At 40.3% G+C, this 23,685-nt stretch overlaps 1 protein-coding gene across 1 annotated transcript; it reads right to left on the reverse strand.

The window, feature by feature from the left end:
* Positions 1–11,558: 11,558 nt before the first annotated feature.
* On the reverse strand, positions 11,559–22,382 carry TRIML2 (tripartite motif family like 2). The gene is made up of 7 exons (XM_061177362.1): positions 22,194–22,382; positions 21,817–21,912; positions 19,367–19,561; positions 18,053–18,193; positions 16,028–16,050; positions 15,756–15,856; positions 11,559–12,130 (listed from the first exon to the last, which is right to left on the reverse strand). The coding sequence occupies exons 1-7, from the start codon at positions 22,380–22,382 to the stop codon at positions 11,559–11,561; spliced, it is 1,317 nt and encodes a 438-aa protein (XP_061033345.1).
* Between the last annotated feature and the right edge of the window lie 1,303 nt (positions 22,383–23,685).

Raw genomic sequence — 23,685 nt, forward strand, 5'->3', positions numbered from 1 at the left:
CAAATCAAAATCAGAGCCTGATTTTAAAAGATTTACACTCAAGCCCTTCCCTGGTGGTTTCCCTACTGCTTATCATCCAGAAGGAAAACTAGGGTCAAGAACCTCCCAAAGACAAATTATGCCTTGGGGAAGCCTTGAGAAAACCGCCTTTTACGAAACACTGGCCATACTGAAACCCCACAGTTTCATTTTTCTATAGTCACGTGAGAAAATCAGGAGGGTTCTTTTCTTTTTTCTGATACTAGGTAATGTCCATAAGGTCATCTCAACTCCTCAGAATGAAGTCATCATTTCCACCATTTGGAATTTGCTTCACAACACTTGCTATTTCTGCCTTTTTGGTGGGATAACCTCAGGTGTTCCAAGAGTAAATGGAAGGTCTCAGTGCCTCAGGCCATCCTGATCTCAGCTTCCTGCAGTAAGGTTATTTCTCAAGACTATTCTTTGGTTGCACTCTGCCACTAGGACACTCTTCCTAAAAGAATCTCGAAGCTCCTCATAGGGGTCAAAAGCTAGCAGAACTAGCAGACCAACTTTTTTTCTTCTCGGTTGTTAGAATTTTATTTGAATGATTTCATATACTGATTCCTATTTCTCTTGGAAAATAGTGGGAAGATCTGGCAGAAACAGATGTTTCCATCTAGCAACATTTTCTTGGAGTGGAAAGGCTCTCTAGATCACCCTCGTTAGCTCTGCCCTGCTTCATTCCTTTCCTTCTTACACCTGCAGGATTTCAATCCACTGGTCTAAATCTGTGCTACTCTGTAAGATCTGTAGATATGCACCAACAGCATCTGCATTCAGAAATGCAGAATTTCAGGCCCATATTCCTCTCTGCTTAATCGGAGTCTGCATTTTAACGAGAGCCCTAGATGATTTCATAGCTCATTAACATTCGAGAGGCCCTAATCACTTCCTGTCTTACCTTTACTCACCACCTACTAATGAGCAATTTTACATTCCAGCAATACTGAACTCCTTGTAATTTTCCTACTCAAAACAGCTACTTTTCTTCTCCTTGACTTTATGGTGCTATTCTTTTTGCCTAGATGACCTTCTCTTAGTCGCCCACATGCCCTAGATAACTCAAACTCATCTTTAAATTTCTGCTTAGAGGCCACTTGGCCCCCTCTAAGATTTTTCAGCAACGCGCCTCACTCCAACTGTAATGAGGTAAAGCATTCCTCCTCTGTGTTCTGCTAATGCTTGGTTTATGACTCTTCAAGATTTTAGCTTTCTAGTTATGTGGCTGTCTAGACTGTGAACTTCTTGTGAGCTCAGTGAGTATTTTATTCATTTTTCTAGCACTAAGGCCTATAACTGGGTTGAGTGATGGCCCTCAAAAAGGTATGCTGATGCTTTAATTCCCAGAACCTGTGACTGTGACCATTTGGTAAAAGAGTCCTTGCAGATGTAATTAGCTTAAGAATCTTGGGGTGAGATTAATCTAGGCAATTCTGTGGGCAGTAAATCCGATGGCAAGTGTCCTTATCTGAGACACAGAGAATGAGGAGGAGAAAAAGGCCATTTGAAGATGGAGGCAGGGACTGGAGTGATGCAGCCATGAGGCAAGGAACATCTGGATCTATCAGAAGCTGGAAGAGGCAGGGACAGATTTTTCCCTAGAGCCTTCAGAGGAAATACATCCCTACCAAAATGTAAATTTCAGACTTCTGGCCTCCAGAACTGTGAGTGAAGAACTTTGTTGTTTTAAGTCAGTCAGTTTGCAATAATCTATCATAGCAGGTAGTCCTAGGAAACTAAGAAAGTGCCTAATATATAATTTGGCAGTTGTCTAATTGCTAACAACAGTTGCCAATACTGAGCACCTACTAGCTACCAGCACTTTTTCAGGTATTTGTCAAATGTTTTTCCCCCCAAGTTTTTATTTATTTATTTATTTATTTATTTATTTATTTTAATTTTATTTTATTTTTTGGCTGCTTTGGGTCTTCGTTGCTGCGTGAGGGCTTTCTCTAGTTGCGGCAAGCGGGGGCTACTCTTCATTGTGGTGCACGAGCTTCTCATTGCGGTGGCTTCTCTTGTTGTGGAGCATGGGCTTTAGGCACGTGGGCTTCCGTAGTTGCAGCACATGAACTCAGTAGTTGTGACGCACGGGCTTAGTTGCTCCGCGGCATGTGAGATCTTCCCAGACCAGGGATCGAACCCGTGTCCCCTGCATTGGCAGGTGGATTATTAACCAGGTAAGATTCTCCACCAGGGAAGTCCTGTCAGATGTTTTGAAAGTTAAACTGGAGGATGAGGGGAAAGGTGGTTTGGGAAAAGCATAAGCAGATATACAACGAATGAGCTGAGAGGATGAGAATCTTATCACCTGAATTCTCATTTAAATGATTTGACTACAAATGAAGGTTTTAATAATCAGATGAGCAAGATGATCCACCCGTGGGAGTTCATCAGCTTTTTCCACCAGCCAGCCAGTTTGCAAGGGCTCAAGAAATTCTGAAGACAATAATATAGCTAAGGAAAAAGAGGAACAAGTAGAGGGCAGATGGGTCAGAGTATAAGAGTTAAAGAATACCAAAACCTAATTGAGCACAGTTTCCAAACACATGGAAACTTAAAAGCCTTTATGTTTCTCATAACTTTTTTTTGGTCTCATAACCTTAGAGGGCTTATAGGAAATGGTATTCCTTATAGCAAATGAATATCTAAGTTCAACAATTCTTTGATTTTTTTTCCTGAAAAATTAATTATAAAATGAAATACTTTCTTAAGAGTAGCACACATAGGCAGTGGTGTGCTGGTCAGTGTTTAGCAGCCAGCCGGAAGTGTGGAGCCCTAATTTGAGCACTCACTGATTTCTGTGGTGTAAATACATCCATCATGACTGATCTCAAGGTATGAATATGATGTCAACTGGCTGTCATAATTCCTGAAAATTTAATAATTGGCTCACAGGCTCTAGCAGATCAATGAGTTGGAGGAACTAACACAAGAGTCATCAGAGGTTCAGATCAAAGGAGACGCCCACTGACTTGAAGTGGTGAGAAACAGGAGACTGGATAATGGCTTTCAGACAAATTTAACTAACTATCTGAGTGACACAGGAAAAAAAAAGTAGCATCTCTAAAGTGGTCCCATTTTTTTTTATGACACTGTATCTCTCTACCCACCCGCAGATACAGAGAAATACTCACACTAAGTTGCTTTATTTCTGGACATGAAATGTACAGAAATGTACCAGTTAAGGTAAGGGGAAGTCTCTTGGAGACTACTAGGAAAAATTTTCTTGTCTAAGAAATGAGAAATGAGAACTAAAACCAACATAGTGGCCTACTAAGACCAAACAAAGATAATTTAGCAACTGGTTTTAGGCAGTTTACTCCTGAAAGATAAGACTATGAACCACCTAACACAGCTTGATTAGCAAGAACTGCAGCATGCCCACCAATACTCGTTAGGTACCTCGCCTGCTGGGATGACCAGCGCATGCTATGATGTCATAACCATGGCCCAACCTCTATCAGTTCTCTGCCTTGCAAAACACACCTTGGAAATTACATGACTCAGGTCCTAAAACCATGCAATATTCTTCACTAGCGTCCCCATTTGAGACCCTACTTAGAGCCTCTTGAATTCCATTTTCTAATATCAATATTGATGAGTGCAAAGCCATTCTGATAATGGATTATACATCTGTGCCCTATTTTTTCTCCTTTTGGAAGTTGTTAGCATCTTCTCTTTATCCCTGATACTCTGTATTGGTGTGGATGTTTTCATTCACCACTCTGGCATATAAGGGACCCTTTTAATGCAAAATCCATCAATTTAAAATTTGTTTGAAATTTTCCTCCCCTCCCCCCTCACTTTCTGTTCTCTCTTTGGAAATCCCATTGGTTAGATGGCAAAGTTCCTGGATTAGATAGATATAAATAGGTTGATTTACCTTTGCTTTTTCAGCTATTTTTCATCTTCTTGCTCTCTTCTCGGATTTTTTCTTCTTCCAGCTTTTTAACTGAATTTCACTACTGCTGTTTTTTATATTGCTAAGTTCTTTCATTTTTTTTTTAAATACATACACAGTATTTCTAGAATCTTTTCATCTCTCTGAGGATATTTAATGATAGTTTTGAGGTTTTCCTTTAAATTCCACTTCTTACTGTTGGTCTTTATCTTTCGTTTTCCAGATATGTCTTAAATATCATTTGTTGTCCATTTAATGGTGATTGGGAAACTATGTGGGACGCCGAATACCAGGTCTTTTCCCTTAAGCAACTTTGCTCTTGGTTCAATGTTCTGTCTTGGGGCAATAGATAAACCTGATTGCCAGTATTCGAGAAGCCAGGTGGGTAGGGACCTGGGTCTCACTCTTCAATATGCAGGACCTAACTTATTTTCTCTTTCCAGTATGGTTATCTCACCATCAACCAAACATTAAGAAAAAGGCCGTTTTTATTTATTTATTTATTTATTTATGCAATTTATTTTTAACAAGAAGTCCATTTACCAAATATTTAATGAGTGGCTACTGTGGGACATTCACAGTATTTAAGGAGAGATACACTGGTAAATAAAGATACCGTTTCCAAAGGAAAAATGTATTCTTTAAGTATACTCTATGAAAGTATGCCTGCATTGTCAAACAAAAAGAATAAGCCACTAACCTTGTACTGGGGGAACAAAACCCATCATGTTCTCAACTAGCCAATATATATATATATATATATATATATATATATATATATATATATATTTTTTTTTTTTTTTTTTTTTTTTTTTTTTTGCCAATATATATTTTTTGACACAGTGATATTAGGTAGCATCTTCTCTTGGACCTAGTTTTTAAAATGATAGACTTTTGATCCTCGTGTAAGAACTCTCATTTAGAGAAATGTCCCAAGGAGAGGAACTGCAAATGCTTCAAGGCTGAGAAACCATTAACTAAAACAGGGCTCTCAAGAATTTGGATTTTGATACTTATGGGAAAGCCAGGGGGAATTTCCCAGAGTAACCTTCATAGGCTTATGGGGAAATGGCTCTTGGGATTTTTAATTAGTACACAATCTTAACCTGTAATGGTATTTTTTTTAATTAATTAATTAAAAAAAAATTTTTTTGGCTGCGTTGGGTCTATCGTTGCTGTGCACGGGCTTTCTCTAGTTGCGTCAAGTGGGGGCTACTCTTCCTTGCGGTGCGCGGGCTTCTCGCGGCAGTGGCTTCTCTTGTTGCGGAGCACGGGCTCTAGGCGTGTGGGCTTCAGTAGCTGTGGCTCGCAGGCTCTAGAGCACAGGCTTAGCAGTTGTGGCACACGGGCTTAGTTGCTCCGCGGCATGTGGGCTCCTCCTGGACCAGGACTCGAACCTGTGTCCCCTGCATTGGCAGGTGGATTCTTAACCACTGTGCCACCAGGGAAGCCCCTGTAATGGTCTGTTTTTATCTGAGTAGCTATAGCCTCTGTTTAGCAGACACTTTATGTGACCTTTGCCCCTAAGGCCAGAATTACTATATTCCATCCATGCAAGAATAAAATGCTGTACATGTGTAAACAAAGATCATCTGTTCTTGATGACTGAAAAGGCTTAACTCCTTCTCAGTGGATTCTCTTCTATTTGAAGCAAGTGAGTCAGGCCATGCCTTCATCTCCTCTGGATACATTTCAAGCTTTATACCTGAGCTAGAAAACTAGTCTGCTCTTGGATCAGAATACACTGAGTTCTGATTTTTAAAATCATGTATTCAGAGACATACTTGGTAAAACTTGGTCACTGGATCATGATGAAATGACACTTAGAGAAGTCTACTTCATTAGGAGCTGTCATCTTTACAAAAAATAAAAACAAGCAAACGAACAGAAAATAATTCTTAGAGTTCCTTTAGACAAAATTGTACTCCAAAGCTCTAAAGTCAGACTCTCATCCACTCATTGATGTCAGGGATCTGTGTTTTGTTTTCTCATGTCAAATACCTAGCATACAGGTATCACTTAATAAATATTTGTTGGTTGTCTTGTTCACCATTCATTCAAAGCCCTCGCCATGACGTAGTTTACATTTCCGGAGAGGGAAGACAGATAAGTTAAATAATATTAATTCAGGTAATGATCGATGCTATAAAGGAAATAATGTAGAGTAAGAGGTAAGAGAATGAAAGAGGATTAGATAATGTTCAGGGGAGGTTCTTCTTTGTGGAGGGTAGACAGAGGAAGGCAAGAATGAAAGCTACACTTAGGAGGCTACCATGCAGTCTAAGCAAGAAAGAGTTTAGACTAGTATGGTAAGAGGGAAGATAGTAAAAAGTTTGAGTTGGGATATATTGAAGGTAGAGTTAACGGTACTTGCTGATAGACTGAACACAGAATGGGAGCAAAATAAAGGTGTCAATGATTTCCAAAGTAAATTGAGACAAAGTGAACCTGTGAAGCTCACGTAAAACATGGGATGCCACAGAGGTTGGCACATTTGGGAATGTAGTTGGCTCTGACTGGGGGTGGGGAAGACATTTTTTAAAAATTTTATTTATTTATTTATTTATCTTTGGCTGCGTTGGGTCTTCACTGCTGCGCACAGGCTTTCTCTAGTTGTGTTGAGCGGGGGCTACTCTTCGTTGCGGTGCGCGGGCTTCTCATTGCGGTGGCTTCTCTTGTTGTGGAGCATGGGCTCTAGGCGCGTGGGCTTCAGTAGCTGTGGCACGTGGGCTCAGTAGTTGTGGCTCGCAGGCTCTAGAGTGCAGGCTCAGTAGTTGTGGCGCATGGGCTTAGTTGCTCCACAGCATGTAGGATCTTCCCAGACCAGGGATTGAACCCGTGTCCCCTGCATTGGCAGATGGATTAACCACTTAATTAACCACTGCACCACCAGGGAAGTCCCGGTGAAGACATGTGATGGATATTCACATGTATTTTTTGTAAGTTTTTGAAAAGAGGCTGGTATGTCACACACCTCCTCCAGTTCCTCAAATCACTCTAGACCCAGGAAACTAGTATTCCTGCCTTTCCCTCCATAACAAGCCATTAAGTCCATGATGAAGATTAAGGATAGTATATTCTCAGAGGAAATTCACATTTATAGTCCCTGGACTAAAATTCACTCATGTTTGAAGTTCTGAATCTCAACATCAAACATAGGAATAGCTTTTAGCTTTAGAAATGTCACAGGCCACACAAAGAGTTAGGGAGACTGCAGCCAGTACCCTTAGACCACTCCCTTTTTCAAATAGAAAACCCACCAGCATCTGGAATCACCACATAGTTCTCCTATCTGAAATAAGAAACACAAATACAGGGTAATCTTTAGCTGATTTCATTAGGATGAACACAAAGCTCATTAGAAGTACTCATTTAGGGAAAAAAAAGCTTACTCACATAAGGTTTCAAAATAGTATACAAATACATAAATACATTTCATGAAAATAATTTTACATTGTCTCCATTGACTGCTTCTTTTGAGAAATGTGAATTTCACTTTCATCTTTACTAGGCCTCAACTTCCCTCACCTTCCCCTCCAGTCAACCTCAGATCTCACTGAATAACTTCAGGGATATACAATCTGGGTGGAAAGAAATGAATAGCTTCATTTTTCAAGAGTTTGTATCACTATTTGGTGGTTTTTTAGCATATTTTTGATTCAGTAAAATAAAAAACATCTATCTCTTAGAAGAATCAAATGAGGTAATGCATATAAAGCATTTGGAAGCTTATTTTGAAGATAGTATATGTACAAACTTACATTTATTATGTAATATTTAAATTCAACAACGCTTTTGTCACCCTACCACATTCATTTACTGCTGCAGATAATTCCTCTCACTTGGGGGTAAGTTTCTAATCTCATACTTGTCTCTCTTCAAGGCAAATGTCCCATTCTGTTGTATACTTTCCAATTTGTCAGGACAGCTAAAACGCAAGCTTCTCCAATTTTTTCCATTCCCCATCCATGTGCTTTTTAACTTCAGTTTACCACTGGCATTTATCACATTCTAATCAGGGACTTCAAAAAATCAAAGTTTCAAATCACTTGCCCATTCTCCATGAATTCATTATCTCCTCTATCCGAATTCCTTTTCTTTATCCAAAATCAAAAAAATTAATGGCAGTGAGGCCACTTACCGTTTCTTCTTTTAGCCCCCAGATTATTTCAGGCAGACTGTCCTGACTCTCAGGGGAAGGTAGCAGGTCTAGATTGGTATGGGCTTAATTCTTAACCCAGAAATGTGTTAGTAGTTCAGCTATAAGAATCTCTGAAGTGTTCTAGAAAGGTGTAAAGAAGTCATTTCGAGTTACAACTACAGAATGGAACTGGATTTTTTTACTTAAGTGTTTTGCCCAAGGTACATTTATCATATGCAAAGTGTTCTAAGGGTAGAGATGTGTCCCCAGTGTGGTGGGGTAATCCTACATGTTCTAAAACACTGGAGGCTCCTCCAATGGCCTGAGAGTTCCTAGGTCTTACTTAGCCCAGTTATCCAAGACATACAGTTTCTTAAAGTGACTTCCAATTATACCTTACCCAATCAACAATCTTCTAAGACAGCAGGCTGACTGGCAGCCCCAGTCATACGAACCACACATGCTTACTCATTACTAAAGAAGGCATCCAAGGCTCACCTTAATCTCTGACCTAAAAGCCCACCTCCCCAGCACTATCACCACACATCTTAACCTTTTAAGACTTAAAATTACAAGCCACACAAAAGGCTGGAGTCACTGACCAAACCAGTTGTTCTCTGTTTGCGTTTACTAACTTTCTTCTTAATCTTGGCTCCATGTTGTAAATCGCCCATGGAGTTTCGGAAAAGTGATTCCTGGATTCCAGTCCCAGAGATCTTGATGTAATTAGTGTGGGGGGGGGTAAAGGGTGATGGGGGTAAGGGGTGATGATTTAAAAAAACATTCTCAGGTGCTTACAGGATACACAGAATCTGCAGACCTGCTGCTGTACGTGAAAAACTCTTTTCATACTAACCCGTCTGCTATGGGTTAAATTGTATCGTCCCCCACCACCCCCCATGTCCCCCCAAGAGTCCTAACTCCCCGTACCTCAGATGTAACCTCATCTGGAAATAGGGTCACTATTAAGTTACAATGAACCCATACTGTAGGGTGGGCCCTGAACCCAATGTGACTGATGCCCTTATTTATTTTAAAAAGGCCATGTATAGAGACAGAGACACAGGGAGGACACCAAGTGAAGACAGAAGCAGAGAAGGGAGTGATGTATCGATTAGACAAAGAACAAAGATTTCCAGCAAACCACCAGAAGCTAGGAGAGAGGCATGCGACCGTCTTCAGAAGGAAACGGCCCTGCCAACACCTTCATTTCTACCCTTCAGAACTATGAAAAAAGGCATTTCTGTTGCTTAAGCCACCCAGTTTGTGCTATGTCATTATGGCTGCCCTAACAAACTAAACCACCAGTTCACCTGAATTTATTTACTGACCTTTTCATTTTGACATGGGTGCACCTCCCTTCCGAGACTTTAACCAATAACCATCACCCACCCAGCTCCATAATATACAACACTACTTACTGCTTTTTCCTCACTTTCAATATGTATTTGAGAATTTATGTGCTAAGGACTGTTTAACACAAGATAAAAGAATGAACAGAAACAAGCACAGTCCTTACTCTCATGGAATTTAGTCTAGTGGGAAAGGCAATCAAAGAATCGTCCAAATAAATATAAAATTGCAACTGTGCTTTGCATAAAAGAAGCTGTAACTGGTGCAGTGATGTCCCAGGATTCTCCCTCGTTAAGTTTGTCAAGGAAGGCTGCTTTGAGGAGCAACACTTAAGCTAAGATCTGAATTAGCGAAAAAGGGGAGAGTGGTGACTGAAGTCAGGGAAGTGTATGTGCAAAGTCTCTGTGACTGGTGGAAGTATACACTAGGCATCCATTTATTCAGAGGGTCAGTAGGCTGTGCTAAAGTATTATTTTCAAAGGCTGAAATTCATGATCCTCATACAAATATTGACAGTGATATGTCAAAGATTTTGCTCAACTCAGTAATTAGTTAGGGAACCAGTTAGAGAGTAAAGTTTGTTGCAAGAGAAATGAGAAGCAGTTTAAATAAAATTGCTTAGGGTAGATCCAAAACTGGTTAATACTCTACATGGTAATAAAACCAAAACCTTTAAGGATTTCTTTTCTACCAGATAATTCTTCGAGTTAACATGTAACTTCAGTGTCTGCATTCTCATCAGCTGGTAACTACCAAAGTCAATCGCAGATGCATTTTCCTAAATAATTTAAATAATCTTTGTGTGTTGGTTAGACAATGTCTCAGACTGACATTGGTAGGACATGCTGCATTCTCTTTTGGTTTCTTAGTTTGGGAAAGTAGTTCTTAAGAGTCAAGTTGTAGAGGCAGGAGAAATTTGAGGTAAGATGAAGGTGAAGATTTAGACTCATATATACAATTATTATTAAATTCTCACATTTCCCTATATAGTCAATCGTCATCTTTCCCACAGGAAATTGGGAAGGGGTTTGAGAACCATTGCTCTGAGTTCTAAATCTCAGTGTTTCAAATGATTATCTAACTTCCAGCTCACTCACCTGAGCTAGCCCCCACTTCTCAGATCAGGGCTACTTTCCCCTTAAGTCTTGTGATTTGATGTGAAGATATGCAATGACTTTTTCCAGGCTTACATTTTTTACAAATTTGAGACAGAGGTTGCTTTTAAAATGATGATCCAGGTTTAATTCCTTACCCTTGTAACTTACTAGATACTTAACAGCTATGTGACTTTAGGAAAATTAAATACCTCTGAGCCTCAGCTTCTACATTTGAATAATAAAGATCAATACACACTTATAGGTTGTTAAAAACATAAAGGGAGATACACTATGATAAACCTTTCATTAAAAGTCCCTCTAATAAATAATTTTGTTGTCTTTTCAGCATTGTATGACCACCCCTGAACAAGGCTCTAGGAAAAAATTTTCAGTGGATTATCAAATAGAGAAAGATGAAGGCAAATACAAGACACCACTACAACATGACTTAATGTAATAGTTTTTCAAAGCAGTGAACTATCAGTCTTCTTTTAAGAAATCTAATTTTCCTTGTAAGAGAGAAGTTGGATACTTGAAATATTTTTAAAATACATTTTCTGCAACACCTCCTCCCCACTGAGATAAGGTACCCAGGGAAATTAAGTTGTCCTCTATTTGGAATGATGTTAGAAGTCTTGACAATGTCAGGAATAGGATGTCTCCATTCTACATGTCACTCTGATGATAGCCTCAAATCTAAAGTCTTGATTATACCCAATTCTGTTTTCAGAAATCTCTAGAGTCCTTAACCTAGTCTTAAGGATCCCAGACTATTTCCGTCTCTAATTTCCCAATCTTATGCTGCGTAGGCATTTGCTGTTCTAATTAACGTGGAGTCCTTCAGTTATTATCATCCATGATTCAGGTTAAATGTAACCTCTTCCATGAAATGGGTGTTGAAAGCCACATGAATGCAAAGGCTCTGGGGTGTTAACCTGGGTTCCAACTCAAGTGCTAAAAATCTTTTATTGGTTTACTTTGTAAAATAATTTATATAAAGTCATGCTTGTAACATTCTGGCCTCTTGTGGTCTTAGATTTCACACCAAAGAAGATTGAGGGCTAAGAGTACCATTACAAGAAGAAACATGAGGGAGGCAGATGCTCAGAGAGTCTGAATTCATGCCTCCATTTGAAATACAAAGAGAAAATACAGGCCTGAGAGCTCCTTGGAAGGCGAGATAAGAGAAATTGTAGATGAGGGATCTCTTTGTCACGTCATAGAAGGATATCTGCCCATACTCATAGTCCAAGAAAACTCCAACTCTGTGCATCTGCTCTCTCAAGGAAACCCTTTTTAAAGGGGGGAAGGCCCAGAACGTATAATCAGTTCCCATCATGGATCCTGTGAATAAGACCTTATCTCCGGAAGCACTTCTGCTGGCAGAGCTTCTGTGTACGCCCAGCTGCCACTGTGTTGCCTTTTCCACATCCACCTCCCAGTAGTGCCGCCCTGAGGTGAAGCTCTCCACACCCAACACAGTGGCGCTGAAGTCAAATCTCTCTGGGTGACTGGGTACCTCCTGCTGCACATTTCTGAGCCTCACACTTCTCAGATCCTCAGATAAGACCAGACAGGGATGAGCTGTTTTAGGGTCCAAAGTTACAGGTCCTGCAGGGAGAAAGAAAGTTAGGTAACCTAGGGGTTTGTCAGTGCCAGAGATGCATGATGTCTAACATGCAGGGGCTTCCTCGTGAGTGGGCACGAGTCTCAGGCACAGATATGGGAGAGGCAATCTAGGAGAGTACAGATAAAGGGACCCCTAAGCTCTGCTTCAAGAAATGGGGGAATTCCCTGGTAGCCTAGTGGTTATGACTCCCGTGCTTCCAATGCAGGGGACGTGGGTTTGATCCCTGGGCAGGGAACTAAGATCCCACATGCCGTGCCGCGCAGCCAAAAAAGAAAAAAAGAAAAAAAAAAGAAATGGACATCACAGAGGAACAAAGTCAATAAGATAATGGAAGGAGATGAAAATGAAATCTATCTGAGGAAGAAGAACAAAACAATGAATAATGAACTACGGAGAGGTTTAGAAATACCTCTCAAAACAGAAAGGAATTCTGCCAGGCTGTAAAAATGACCTGATACTCAGTCCTAGCCCAGTATCACCTGAGACCCAACTCTAGTCCCTAAAGATCTTCTCCAAGCCTGAACAACCAGAAACATGAAGTCTTCTAATAGAGCAGTTGATTCATGGCTCTATCCTGTGACTGAACTGCTTTCTTCATCTTAAATATCACCAAGATGTGACAGATACTTAGAAACTGCTGCCAGCAGGCCCTTAATACTGAGTAAATCAGAAGAGAACATATCAGAGGCCAGAAATCCTGTGAGAATCCTCCAGAAAAATCAAGCTGAGATCAAGAACACTCACTGTGATTTCTTATACGTGAATGAAAGTGGTACGTGTCTTCATATCGCTAACTGTTCCTTCTCATTTCTTTCTGTTCAACTTTTAAATATTCTGATTTCTCAGGGATTGGTCCTGGGTCTTCCTTTTCACTACTTGTATTCTTTTCCCCTACGTGCCTTCATCTAGCCTCAGTTTTAAATATCTTCTATATGTTCATGACTTACTCCATAAAAAAGCTGACAAATACCAGTTGAACAAAACGCAGAAATTTCAAACATACTCCATCCAAAATGGAACTCCAAACCTATCCCTTCCCAGTTTCTACTTTTCAGTAGAACACTTACTGCTTTATAGTTGGTCAAACCATAAACCTGTAGTAGTCCTTGATTTCTTTCTTTAACATCTAATCCAGCAGCAAGTTTTATGGGCAAATGAACTTAAATCTCTGCACTTAATTCATATCATTATTAAAGTGGTCTTAAAAGCCACAAGCCTTGAATTTTAAATTTCAACTTGTCCTAGGCTCCTAGTATTTCCAGAAGACTGGCAGAAATAAATGCAGATTTTCTCTAGAAGTGTGTACACCTTCATTCCTGTCCTCAAAGAACTTCTAAAAATAATATTTAAGGAAAAAAGGAAAGCTTACTGTTAAAAAAATCATTAACCACACACTCAAAGTAAAAAAGTACTGCTGAGTGACACTAGCAGAAATAAATCTGAAGGACTTCCCTGGTGGCGCAGTGGTTAAGAATCCGCCTGCCAATGCAGGGGACACGGGTTTGATCCCTAGTCTGGGAAGATCCCACACACCACGGAGCAACTAAGCCCGTGTGCCACAACGACTGAGCCTGCGCTCTAGAGCCCGTGAGCCACAACTACTGAGCACACATACCACAATTACTGAAGCCTGCACACCTAGAGCCTGTGCTCTGCAACAAAAGAAGCCACTGCAATGAGAAGCCAGTGCACTACAACGAAGAGTAGCCCCCGCTTGCAGCAACAAAGACCCAATGCAACCAAAAATAATAAATAAATAAATAAATTTATTTTAAAAAATCTGAAGAACTTTACATACTGGAATTGCCAGGCACAAACTCTACAATAATTTTTGCTTACTATGTTTAAAAAAAACAAGAAAAACTTAAAAGTGTCTACAGAATATAGGAATCTAAAGAAAGCAAGACTAAGTGGATTTGACAAAGAACTAAATAGATTATCTAGAAATAGAAATAAAATGTATTAAATAAAGTGCCAATGGATGATTACAAGAAAGCTACAGAAAAATATGTCTCATTAGCATAAATGCAAAAATTCTTTAAAAACCATTACTACATTGAATCTGGCAATATGTAAAATGGCTAAAACATTATTACCAAGAGTTTATCTTGGGAATGCAAGGGTGGTTCAACATATGAAGCAAATATAATTCACCATATCAATATATGAAGGAAAAAAATAAATATTTTGGTAGATATAGAAAAAAGCATCTAATAAATTCAACATCTGTTCATGATACAAAGCTTTAGAGAATCAGGAGTAGACGGGGAACTTCCTCAACTTGACAAAAGGCAACTATGAAAAACCTACAGCTAACATTAAACTTAAAGGTGAAAAACAATGCTTTCTTTCTTCCTAAGATCAGGAAGAAGGTAGATGATTCTCACCATTCCTATTCACCATCATATTGAAGGCCCTAGTAAGTGCAATAGGTAAGAAGAATACAGAAAAGGCTTATAGAAAGGAAGAAAAAAATTGTCTATATTTATAGATTACTTGAATATCTTTGTAGAGAATCCCCTGAAAATCTATAAAAGTCACTAGATCTAATAAATCAGTTTAGCACAGTTGTAAGATACAATGTCAATCAATATACACAAATGAATATTTCTGTATACCATCAATAAACTAGAAATAAATAAAATTTCAATTAGAAGTTGATATTTAATTCCATAAATAGAACTAAAAAATACTTAGGTATCTGTCTAATTAAATATGTACAATATTAGCTGAAAACTACAAAACACTGTTGAGAGAAATCAAAGACGACCTAAATAAATGGAGATATACCACCATATCCCTAATTTGTTCTATAGATTCAGTGTAATACCAATCAAAACCCCAGCAGGTTTTTTGTAGATGCCAACAAGCTCATTTTAAAATTTATGTGGAGAAGGATTTAGAGTAGCCAAAATTATTTTTGAAGAAACATCTGGAGAACTCACAGTGCCCAATTTTAAGACTTTTTGTAATCAATCAAGGCAACGTGGTATTAGCAAAAGGATAGATACAATGATCAATGGACCTATTAGACTTGACATAGATCTGCTCGTATGTGCCCACGGATTTTCAACAAATGATGTTGGAACAATTGGATACATACATGTACTAAAAGAGGAGGGGAGTTGTACCATATCTCGGATCGTACATAAATATTAACTTTAGGGGGTCCCACTGGCAGTCCAGTGGTTAAGACCCTGCGCTTCCACTGGTTCGATCCCTGGTCAGGGAACTAAGATTCCGCATGCCACACAGTGCAGCCAAAAAACAAACACACACAACTTTAAATGAACAATGGACCTAAATGCAAAAACTAAAACTGTAAAAATTCTAGAAGGAAATCTTTGTTGGGGTAAAAAAAGATTTCTTAGGACACAAAAAGCACACACCATTTAAAAAAGAAAAAGGTAACTTCAAAATCTAAAACTTCTGCTCTTCAAAAGACACTATTAGGCAAATGAAAATATAAACCACAGGAGAAATATTTGCAAATAGAGTCGTTTTAAATCGTTAAGCTATCTGGAGTTTCACTTATGGTAGGATGTTCATTTTATCCTCAAATACAAATATAAAGTGTCCTGTGATCATGGATGTGTGTCAACTCACTTTGCAGCACTTCTAGCATTTTGCTCATTCCTGTTATTTGGCATAAACTCAGGTCTGTGATTCGGGCGGGCTCTAGACACTGAAGCAGTAGTGACTCACTCCTGTTAAAGAAAGGACAATCTCAGTTACCTGTGCAGACCCCAGGCCCCTCCATCTAGAGGATGGATCTCATTACATGGCCTTGCTATCCGCACCCCAACATCTCTAACCCCTGTGTGCTCACAAATCAGATTGTGAATCTGACCTAAGTGTTTCCAAAATGAATAACTTACCTTTCCAAAGAATATCTTGCATTCTATGGGGTGAAAAGAGACAAAATTACTAGCGGGTATTTGAGCCAAGCCTTTTGTGAATTGTGCTCATGAAAAGTATTTTCTCTTATAATAATGAAACTCGATTTCCATGTAATTTCTTCAGCCTCATGGTGCTAATTCTCAGATACCAAATTTCGACACTGAATAGGAAAAGTCAGAAAAATGCTTGAAATCACTGTTATATTCCCAAGGGAAATAATCTTCTATACCTCAAATTCACAATGCTCCACATTCAAATTCTGCCCATTTGCTTTCTATCCTGGGGCTGGCAGGAATTGAGCCTGCTGCCCCGCGTCCTCCGCCCGGGCTTCCTGCAGCCACGGAGACAGGCGTAGCCTCGTCGGGGGGGGGGGCAGGCTCCGGGGGTCCCTGCCCTGGGAGGGTCCACCGGTGGGAAGGGTGGGCTTTGTTCCCCGAAGAGGGGCCTGCTGAGCCCTGGGTGGCAGGGCGGGGGTACATCTGGGACACCCTGGGCCCCAGCCAGCCCTGTGGTGACCCACTCAGGCCTTGGGCAGATGCAGGAAGGGGGGGACCTGGGGGCACACGGGGCGGGGCCACTGACCTGCGCTGGGTGTGGGAATGGGCCTTCATGTGGCCGCAAGTGCTTCTGTCCCCTGTGGGTGTTGGGGCGTGGGTGTTCCTGGGCGGGTGGGAACCCAGGGGCGGCCGGTGGAGGGGCAGGGCGCCCTCGGGGACTCCTGAGAGGCAGCGGGTTCAGGACCTGGGGGTGGCGGGCCCAGTAGGAAGCCCCCTGTGGGGAGGGGCTGGGGGGCCTGGCAGGTGGCAGGGGTGGGGAGGGGACATCCTTCAGAGGGTGGGAGCCACGGGCATGGTGGGGCACCTAGACCCTGGGGTGTGCCGGCTGCCCTGTTCTTCAGCCCCTGAAACAGAGGTTCCCGGACTCCAGGGCCTTGTGATTGATTGAGGCCCCCGGGGCGTTTCTGCAATGGGGCTCGGTCTTGCTGTTTATCTTCTTGGAATTTAAAGTTGAAGAGATTTAGAAATTGCTCTTTAGTCATTCATTTAAAACAATAATAAACTCATTAGTTATTAAAAACAAACAAACAAACAAACAAGAAAAGAATTGAGCCTGCTAAGCTGGGGATGGTGGCTGGAACCGGGTCAGGAACTGAACATAACTGGGTCACACCTATCTGCACTGTCCGGAACTAGGCATGGCTCTAGAACAGAACCTAAGGGTTTACGTGCAGGGGCTTCTCAGAGTACTCACATTGCAAATGTGGGCCTAGCAGAAGGATATAAACAGTCTTTAAAAGATAAAAATTTACTTACTGAAAAGAGTAATGCATGTTACTGAACAAAATTTAAAATACACAATACTAGGAATTCCCTGGCGGTCCAGTGGTTAGGACTCTGCACTCTCACTGCCAAGGGCCGGGGTTCAATCCCTGGTTGGGGAACTAAGATCCCACAAGCTGCGCAGCGTGGCCAAAAATAAAAAATAAAAACTACAAAGAATCAAAACAGTTTAAAAAACAAACAATACTATACAAGTAAGTCTCACCCTTGTTTCCCAAGGTTACTGCTGATTACAATGTTTGTGTTTATTTTGCCAGATGTTGTCTGAATGTTAATGAGCATATACGTCTATACATATTCTCTAAATAACAAAAAGGTTTCTGCATGTTTTTTACACTTGATATCTTGAAGATAATCTTTTAGTGCGCTTAGAACTGCTTTACTCATTTTTTTATGGTTGCAGAATATTCTATTGTATGGATACATCATAATTTGACTAACCAATTATTTACCTTATTAAAGGACATCTCAATTCATATTTACTACTGATCAGTGAAGCAGCTCTATACATACTATGATTTTATAATGAGTCATAATGCTTTTGGTAGCCTTCATGTATGACTGAAGATCACTGGGCACTGTGTTCTAGAACTGGCCCCTAATGAGTACTGTCCACTTCTCATTTCTCAAATACTGTAGTGAAGGTTATTCCCAGAATCTTACCTGGAGCAACGCTGAGGCGGATTGCCCACACTTCTTCTCCAGCTCTGTGGTGATCTTCTGGAGGCTGCAGATCTGTTCAGAGAGCCTGACTTCACTCTCCCTCAGTTTACTCATGTTCTCTCTCCCCAAACAGTTCAGTCTCTGCAGAAGCATCCTTATTACTATTCAACAACTGACAATTTCTCCTATTCGCTAATTCAACCATCTCTTTAAAAACCTGCTTTACTGCCTGCCACCCCGGAAACAGACATAATTAGATAAGGCCAGGATATTCCTCTGTGTCAATCAAGACACCTCAACAGAAACTTGATTCTTTGACACAATATATTTATGTTGATGTGGACAGTATCCACATAGTCTACTTAATCAGTTCACAACCTGGACCTAAAACAGACCACTTTTTTTTGCTGTGCAGTTTTGTTCAGGAAGTTTCCTATTTCCTTCATTAAATTCAAACTATGACTTATTATAATTCAATTAAAAATTAAATTCACTGATGAGAATAAAATAATCAAACCAGAAAGGATACCAGTTTCCCTTCTATCCTTGCAAAGAAGCTCCACCTAGTTAAATACACGAATGTTCCATGTTATTTTTTTCTTAACTCAAGTGATATCATATTATACTCCACTGCTGATCTGACAGCTTGCTTTTTTCTTAATAAATAATATGCTCTTGGAGAGCATTCCTTATCTATACATATAGAGCCATGTTATCTTTTCTAAATGCTGAAGAGCATTCCATTGTATGTCCTGTACAATGTAGTTCATGAGTCCAACATTGATGGATACAGGTTGTATCTACTCTCTTCCTATCAACAAATATAGTAATAATAACACCTAATACTTACATTACACAATAATGTACACACATACAAACACTATTTAAAGAGCTTTATGTAGATTATCACACTCAAGCCCCACAACAATATTATGAACTAAGGGCCATTATCCTCATTTTACAGCTAAGGAAACCAAGTCAGAGGTTAAGCAACATGTTTAAGGTCACCTAGAGGCTAGTAAATTGCAGAACCCAGATACGAATCTCATCAATCTGGCTTCAAAGACTACCTCAAAGCCACGGCTCTATACTGAAATAATTTTACCGCACTTCCTTACCCACGTGTCTTTTTATATGCATGTAAGTATATTTGCGAGATAAATTATCAGAAATAGAATTGCTGGATGACTATATTCCTTCTTTTAATAGATCCATGGTTGTCAGTGGATGTCTTATTCTGGAATTGACATACTGTTCAGCTCTTCTTTCTCTCATTTCCCAAATGTTGTTAGGATGCCATGTTTCACATCTCACCTGTAGTATTTCCTGGAACTTCTCCTTTAGCTTTGTGGCAAACTCCATCAGTTGGTTCTGACTGGCTTCTCTCAAGTTCAGGTTGAATCCGCACCCTTGCGGGCTCTGGAAGTTCACTTTGTTTTCTTCAATCAGCAACCAGAACCTTATCCTATATTCAGACTCAATCATCGCTTTAAAATTCTGCTCTTCTTCCTTCACCACAGATGACAGAATTCAGGTTAAACACCACAGATAAATACCTATGGTTACTTTCCATCTATAATTTTAATATAAAGACAAGGAAATATAAAAGTACAGGGGAAGAAGTAACAGATATATAATACAAAGGACAGAGAGAATTTCAGAGTCAACATCAGCCAAGACATCAACACAATCTTAGAACATGAAATGCAGATGAAGGAATGTTAATTGACTTAGAAAACTGAGGAATCTATACAACCTCAGTGACCAAAAAGGAGACCAGGAAAACTGGAAGGCAGCACCAATGGCTTTTGCTGATGCTTTGGATAGGGGGTGTGAGAAAAGAGGAATCAGAGGGTGACTCTAAGGTTTTTAGACAAAGAATAGAATTGCCAAAACATAGAAAGGAAAAGTATGGAAGGGATAGACTCCAGAAGTGGGGAGTGTATCAGCAGCTCAGTGTGGGATATGTCGATTTTGATTAGTCGGTTAGCCATCCAAGGAGAGATGCTAGGCAGGAAGTCGGACATGAAAACCCACCACTGGGAAGTCTGAGCTAAAGACATCCATTGGGAGTAGTCAGCTTAATGACCATATTTAACCTCATGAGACTCTATAGAGTCAAGATTTATCAAGAACCTGACTATTCTCACCACTTCTACCACCCCTCCCCCGCAGTTCACCATTACCTGTCCCTGACTATTGCAAACAGTCCCCTTCACGTCCCCCCACCTGTGCTCTCACCCTCCTACAGTCTTATTCTCATTAGCAGCTAGACTATTCCTACGAAAATGGAAGTTAGATCACATTACTGCTCTGTTCAAAAGTTTCCACTGGCTTCCTTTTTTCATTAAAAAATAATAAATTTTAAAAAAGAGAAAAAAAAAAAAAGAAAATCAACTTCCGTGTAAGATGTGGTCTTCTGATCTCATCACCTATTAGCCTCCACTTCCTTCATAACTCCAACCAAGGACACACCAGTCTTGAGATCTTTGTACTTGCCCTTCCCTCTGCCTAGAATATTCTTCCCACGACTGCACAGCTCACTTCCTCACCTCCTCGAGTCATCTCAAAACCAATTTTGGAATGACAAGGTCCTGATCACTTTGTTTAAAAGTACATCCCATCACTCTTTCCTGCTTTTTTACTAAAATGTACAGCACTTACAATGTAACATACTACACATTTTACTTGTTTACCTCCACTAGAATGTCAATTGCACAAGGCCAGGATTGTTTGTTTTGTTTTGTTTTTTTCTTTTCACTACTGAATCCCCAGCACCTAGCATAGCTCCTGGCAAACAGTAGGACCCCAATATTTGTTAATATATGGTGCTTGGAGCTGAAAAAAATGCCTACCATCCTCAACTGGGTGAGAATCTAGTAAAACTGGCAGAACAGTTACATATGAAGGGAGGGTCTGAAATTAGAAGTGAAACGTGCATAATGGACCCTGATTCCTCAATTTGAATAGTAATTCTTTATTTATTTATTTATTTTTTATTGAAGTATAGTCGACACAATGTTATGTTAGTTTCAGGTGTACAGCAAAGTGACTCAGTTACACATATATATTTCTCAGATTCTTTTCCCTATATATAAAATATATTTATAGATCTAAATATATATATCTATTTTATATATAGTACTGTATATGTTAATCCCAAACTCCTAATTTATACCCCCACATCCCAGAATAGTAATTCTTAAATTGCCCTTTAAATGGCTTCAGGATTTACATGGCCACCAAAAGTACATAAGATGCTCATTCTCCTATGGCATTGTTATAAACTGTGCTATCAATCTTTGCCAATAAGGGATGCAAATGCCATCTCACTAGCAAGTTTAATATAGTTAATTTGTATTTCTCTTACTATGAGCTTATGGACCAATTCAGTATGTTCAAAAGATATCTGCATTTTCTTTTCTGTGAACTCTCATGTCTTTGATCATTTTTCTGTGGAGTTTCTAGTCTTTTGCTTATTGACTTTTTTTTTGGCTGCACGGCATGTGGGATCTTAGTTCCCCAATCAGGGATAGAACCCATGCCCCCTGCAGTGGGAGCCTGGAGTGTTAACCACTGTACCACCAGGGAAGTCCCCTGCTTACTGACTTTTAAGAGCTTTTTACACGTGAAGAAATTAACACTTTTCCTACCTATGGATTTCAAGTAGTTTTTCCTGCTTTGTCATTTGTCTTTTGTGTTTATGTTATTTGCTATCCAACATTATGGGTAATTTCCCCCTAAGAATCAAGATAAGCACTGACCTGCATCATCACCATTCTTTCTTGCTCATCAGCCAATATGCTTTTAGCTACTTCAAGTTTCTCCTTCAATGTGTTCAATATCTCCTGGAATAACTTCTGCAGAGAAATATATCACAGAATTCCAGGTAAAGTAATTGCTTTACAACAGATAGATTCCTAACCTTAGACAACTGAAAGGCCAATAGCCCTGACTACAATGTTTTCCTAGCCTTGAAGTTGAAGGTCTAAATATGGTACTTATCTAGTATTCTTTGATAAACATCAACTAAGGGAATGGTCTTGGAGGGTCAGAATATCTGTCCCCCAAATAAATAAGGTAATAAATAAGAGGAGGCAGCCAGAATGACAGAGTGGGCTGGGATCTGCACGAAGCTTACTCTATAATTCTCAGCAGCCTCTTGTACTCCATATACCACGCGATTCTTCTGCTCCTGGGACGTGAAGTACTTGTCACAAAGCGTGATTTGGTCATCGTGGCAGAACAGCTGTGGTGGCTCCAGATGTATCTCACAGCGGGCATCTTCCGGGATTTCTTGCTCTAACTGGGAGCAGAGCCTTTTGGACATGCCGGCAGGTGGCCCTAGTTGAAGAATACACCTCCCCGTACTCTGAAAAGGAAAAGAGTGGCAGTGTTCTGGTGCAGACACACTTGTTAACCTCAGTCCGCAGTCAAGCGTCAGCAGGTCAGTGCATCCTGGACTCCTCAAATCCAGCAGATCTTTGGCAGCCACGTGCTTGGGAAAGGAGACAGAAGGAGTTACACGAACGATCAAGTTTCCTAAGAATTTCAAGCAATTGGTTGAAAATTATTTACAAGTGACAACACAGCAAGCCACCTCCCTGCAAGTCATTAAAAAAAAAAAAAAAAAAGAGGGACTTCCCTGGTGGTCCAGTGGTTAAGACTCCGTTCTTACACTGCAGGGGGCGCGGATCAGGGAACTAAGATCCCACCTGCCATGCGGCATGGCCTAAAAAAAAAGAAAAAAGGAAAAAGAAAAGAAAAAAATGGTGCTCAAAGAAGGCACACTGCTGCAAAGAACATGAGAGGAACTCAGGTGCTTCCGGGACTAAGGGGAGGCAGAAGCAGAGCCTAGCCTCAGGCACTCAGGTCGCAAATTAAAGGAATCACTCACCCAGTGCTTGTATGCCTCCTTAAACCATAGAAAGGTGAGGCGCCGGGTTACCAAGTTTAAGGAAGGGCTAACTTTCAGATTTCAAGGTGCGCATACATGAGAAGCACTCCCTGTCGGACTCCCTAAGTGCGCATGCGCCTGAGTGAGGTAACGCAAGTTTTGCGCCCGAAGCCCAAGGCATGTCTCACTAAAGACTTGGCCATTAAAAGGTGTTCGTTAAAAAAAAAAAATAAAAATAAAAAAAAAATAAATAGGGCTTCCCTGGTGGCACAGTGGTTAAGAATCCACCTGCGAATGCAGGGCACAAGGGTTCAATCCCTGGTCTGGGAAGTTCCCACATGCCGCGGAACAACGAAGCCAATGCGCCACAACTACTGAGCCTGCGCTCTAGAGCCCGCGAGCCACAACTACGGAAGCCCGCGTGCCTAGAGCCCGTGCTCCTCAACAAGAGAAGCCAACGCAATGAGAAGCCCACGTACTGCAAGGAAGAGTAGCCCCCGCTCGCCGCAACTAGAGAAAGCACGCACGTGGCAAGGAAGACCCAACGTAGCCAAAAATAAATAAATAAAATAAATAAATAAATTTCAAAAAAATAAATAAAAACGACTCCCCCAAATAAATAAAACCTTTTCAAAAATAGTAAAGGGAAATTGCACACATTTATACGTACATATACATATATATTTTCATATATACATGTATATACATATGTACATATGCACAGATATACATATGT

The sequence above is a fragment of the Eubalaena glacialis genome, chromosome 20 (assembly GCF_028564815.1).
Source record: "Eubalaena glacialis isolate mEubGla1 chromosome 20, mEubGla1.1.hap2.+ XY, whole genome shotgun sequence".
NCBI classification, from domain to species: domain Eukaryota; kingdom Metazoa; phylum Chordata; class Mammalia; order Artiodactyla; family Balaenidae; genus Eubalaena; species Eubalaena glacialis.

Coding starts and splice junctions, on each gene's coding strand:
- TRIML2 (XM_061177362.1), bottom strand. CDS start 22,382: ATGTCCAAAAGGCTCTGCTCCCAGTTAGAGCAAGAAATCCCGGAAGAT. Junction 21,913..22,193: donor AGGCTGCTGAGAATTATAGA/GTAAGCTTCGTG, acceptor ATTTCTCTGCAG/AAGTTATTCCAGGAGATATT. Junction 18,194..19,366: donor AGTTCCAGGAAATACTACAG/GTGAGATGTGAA, acceptor ATGCTTCTGCAG/AGACTGAACTGTTTGGGGAG.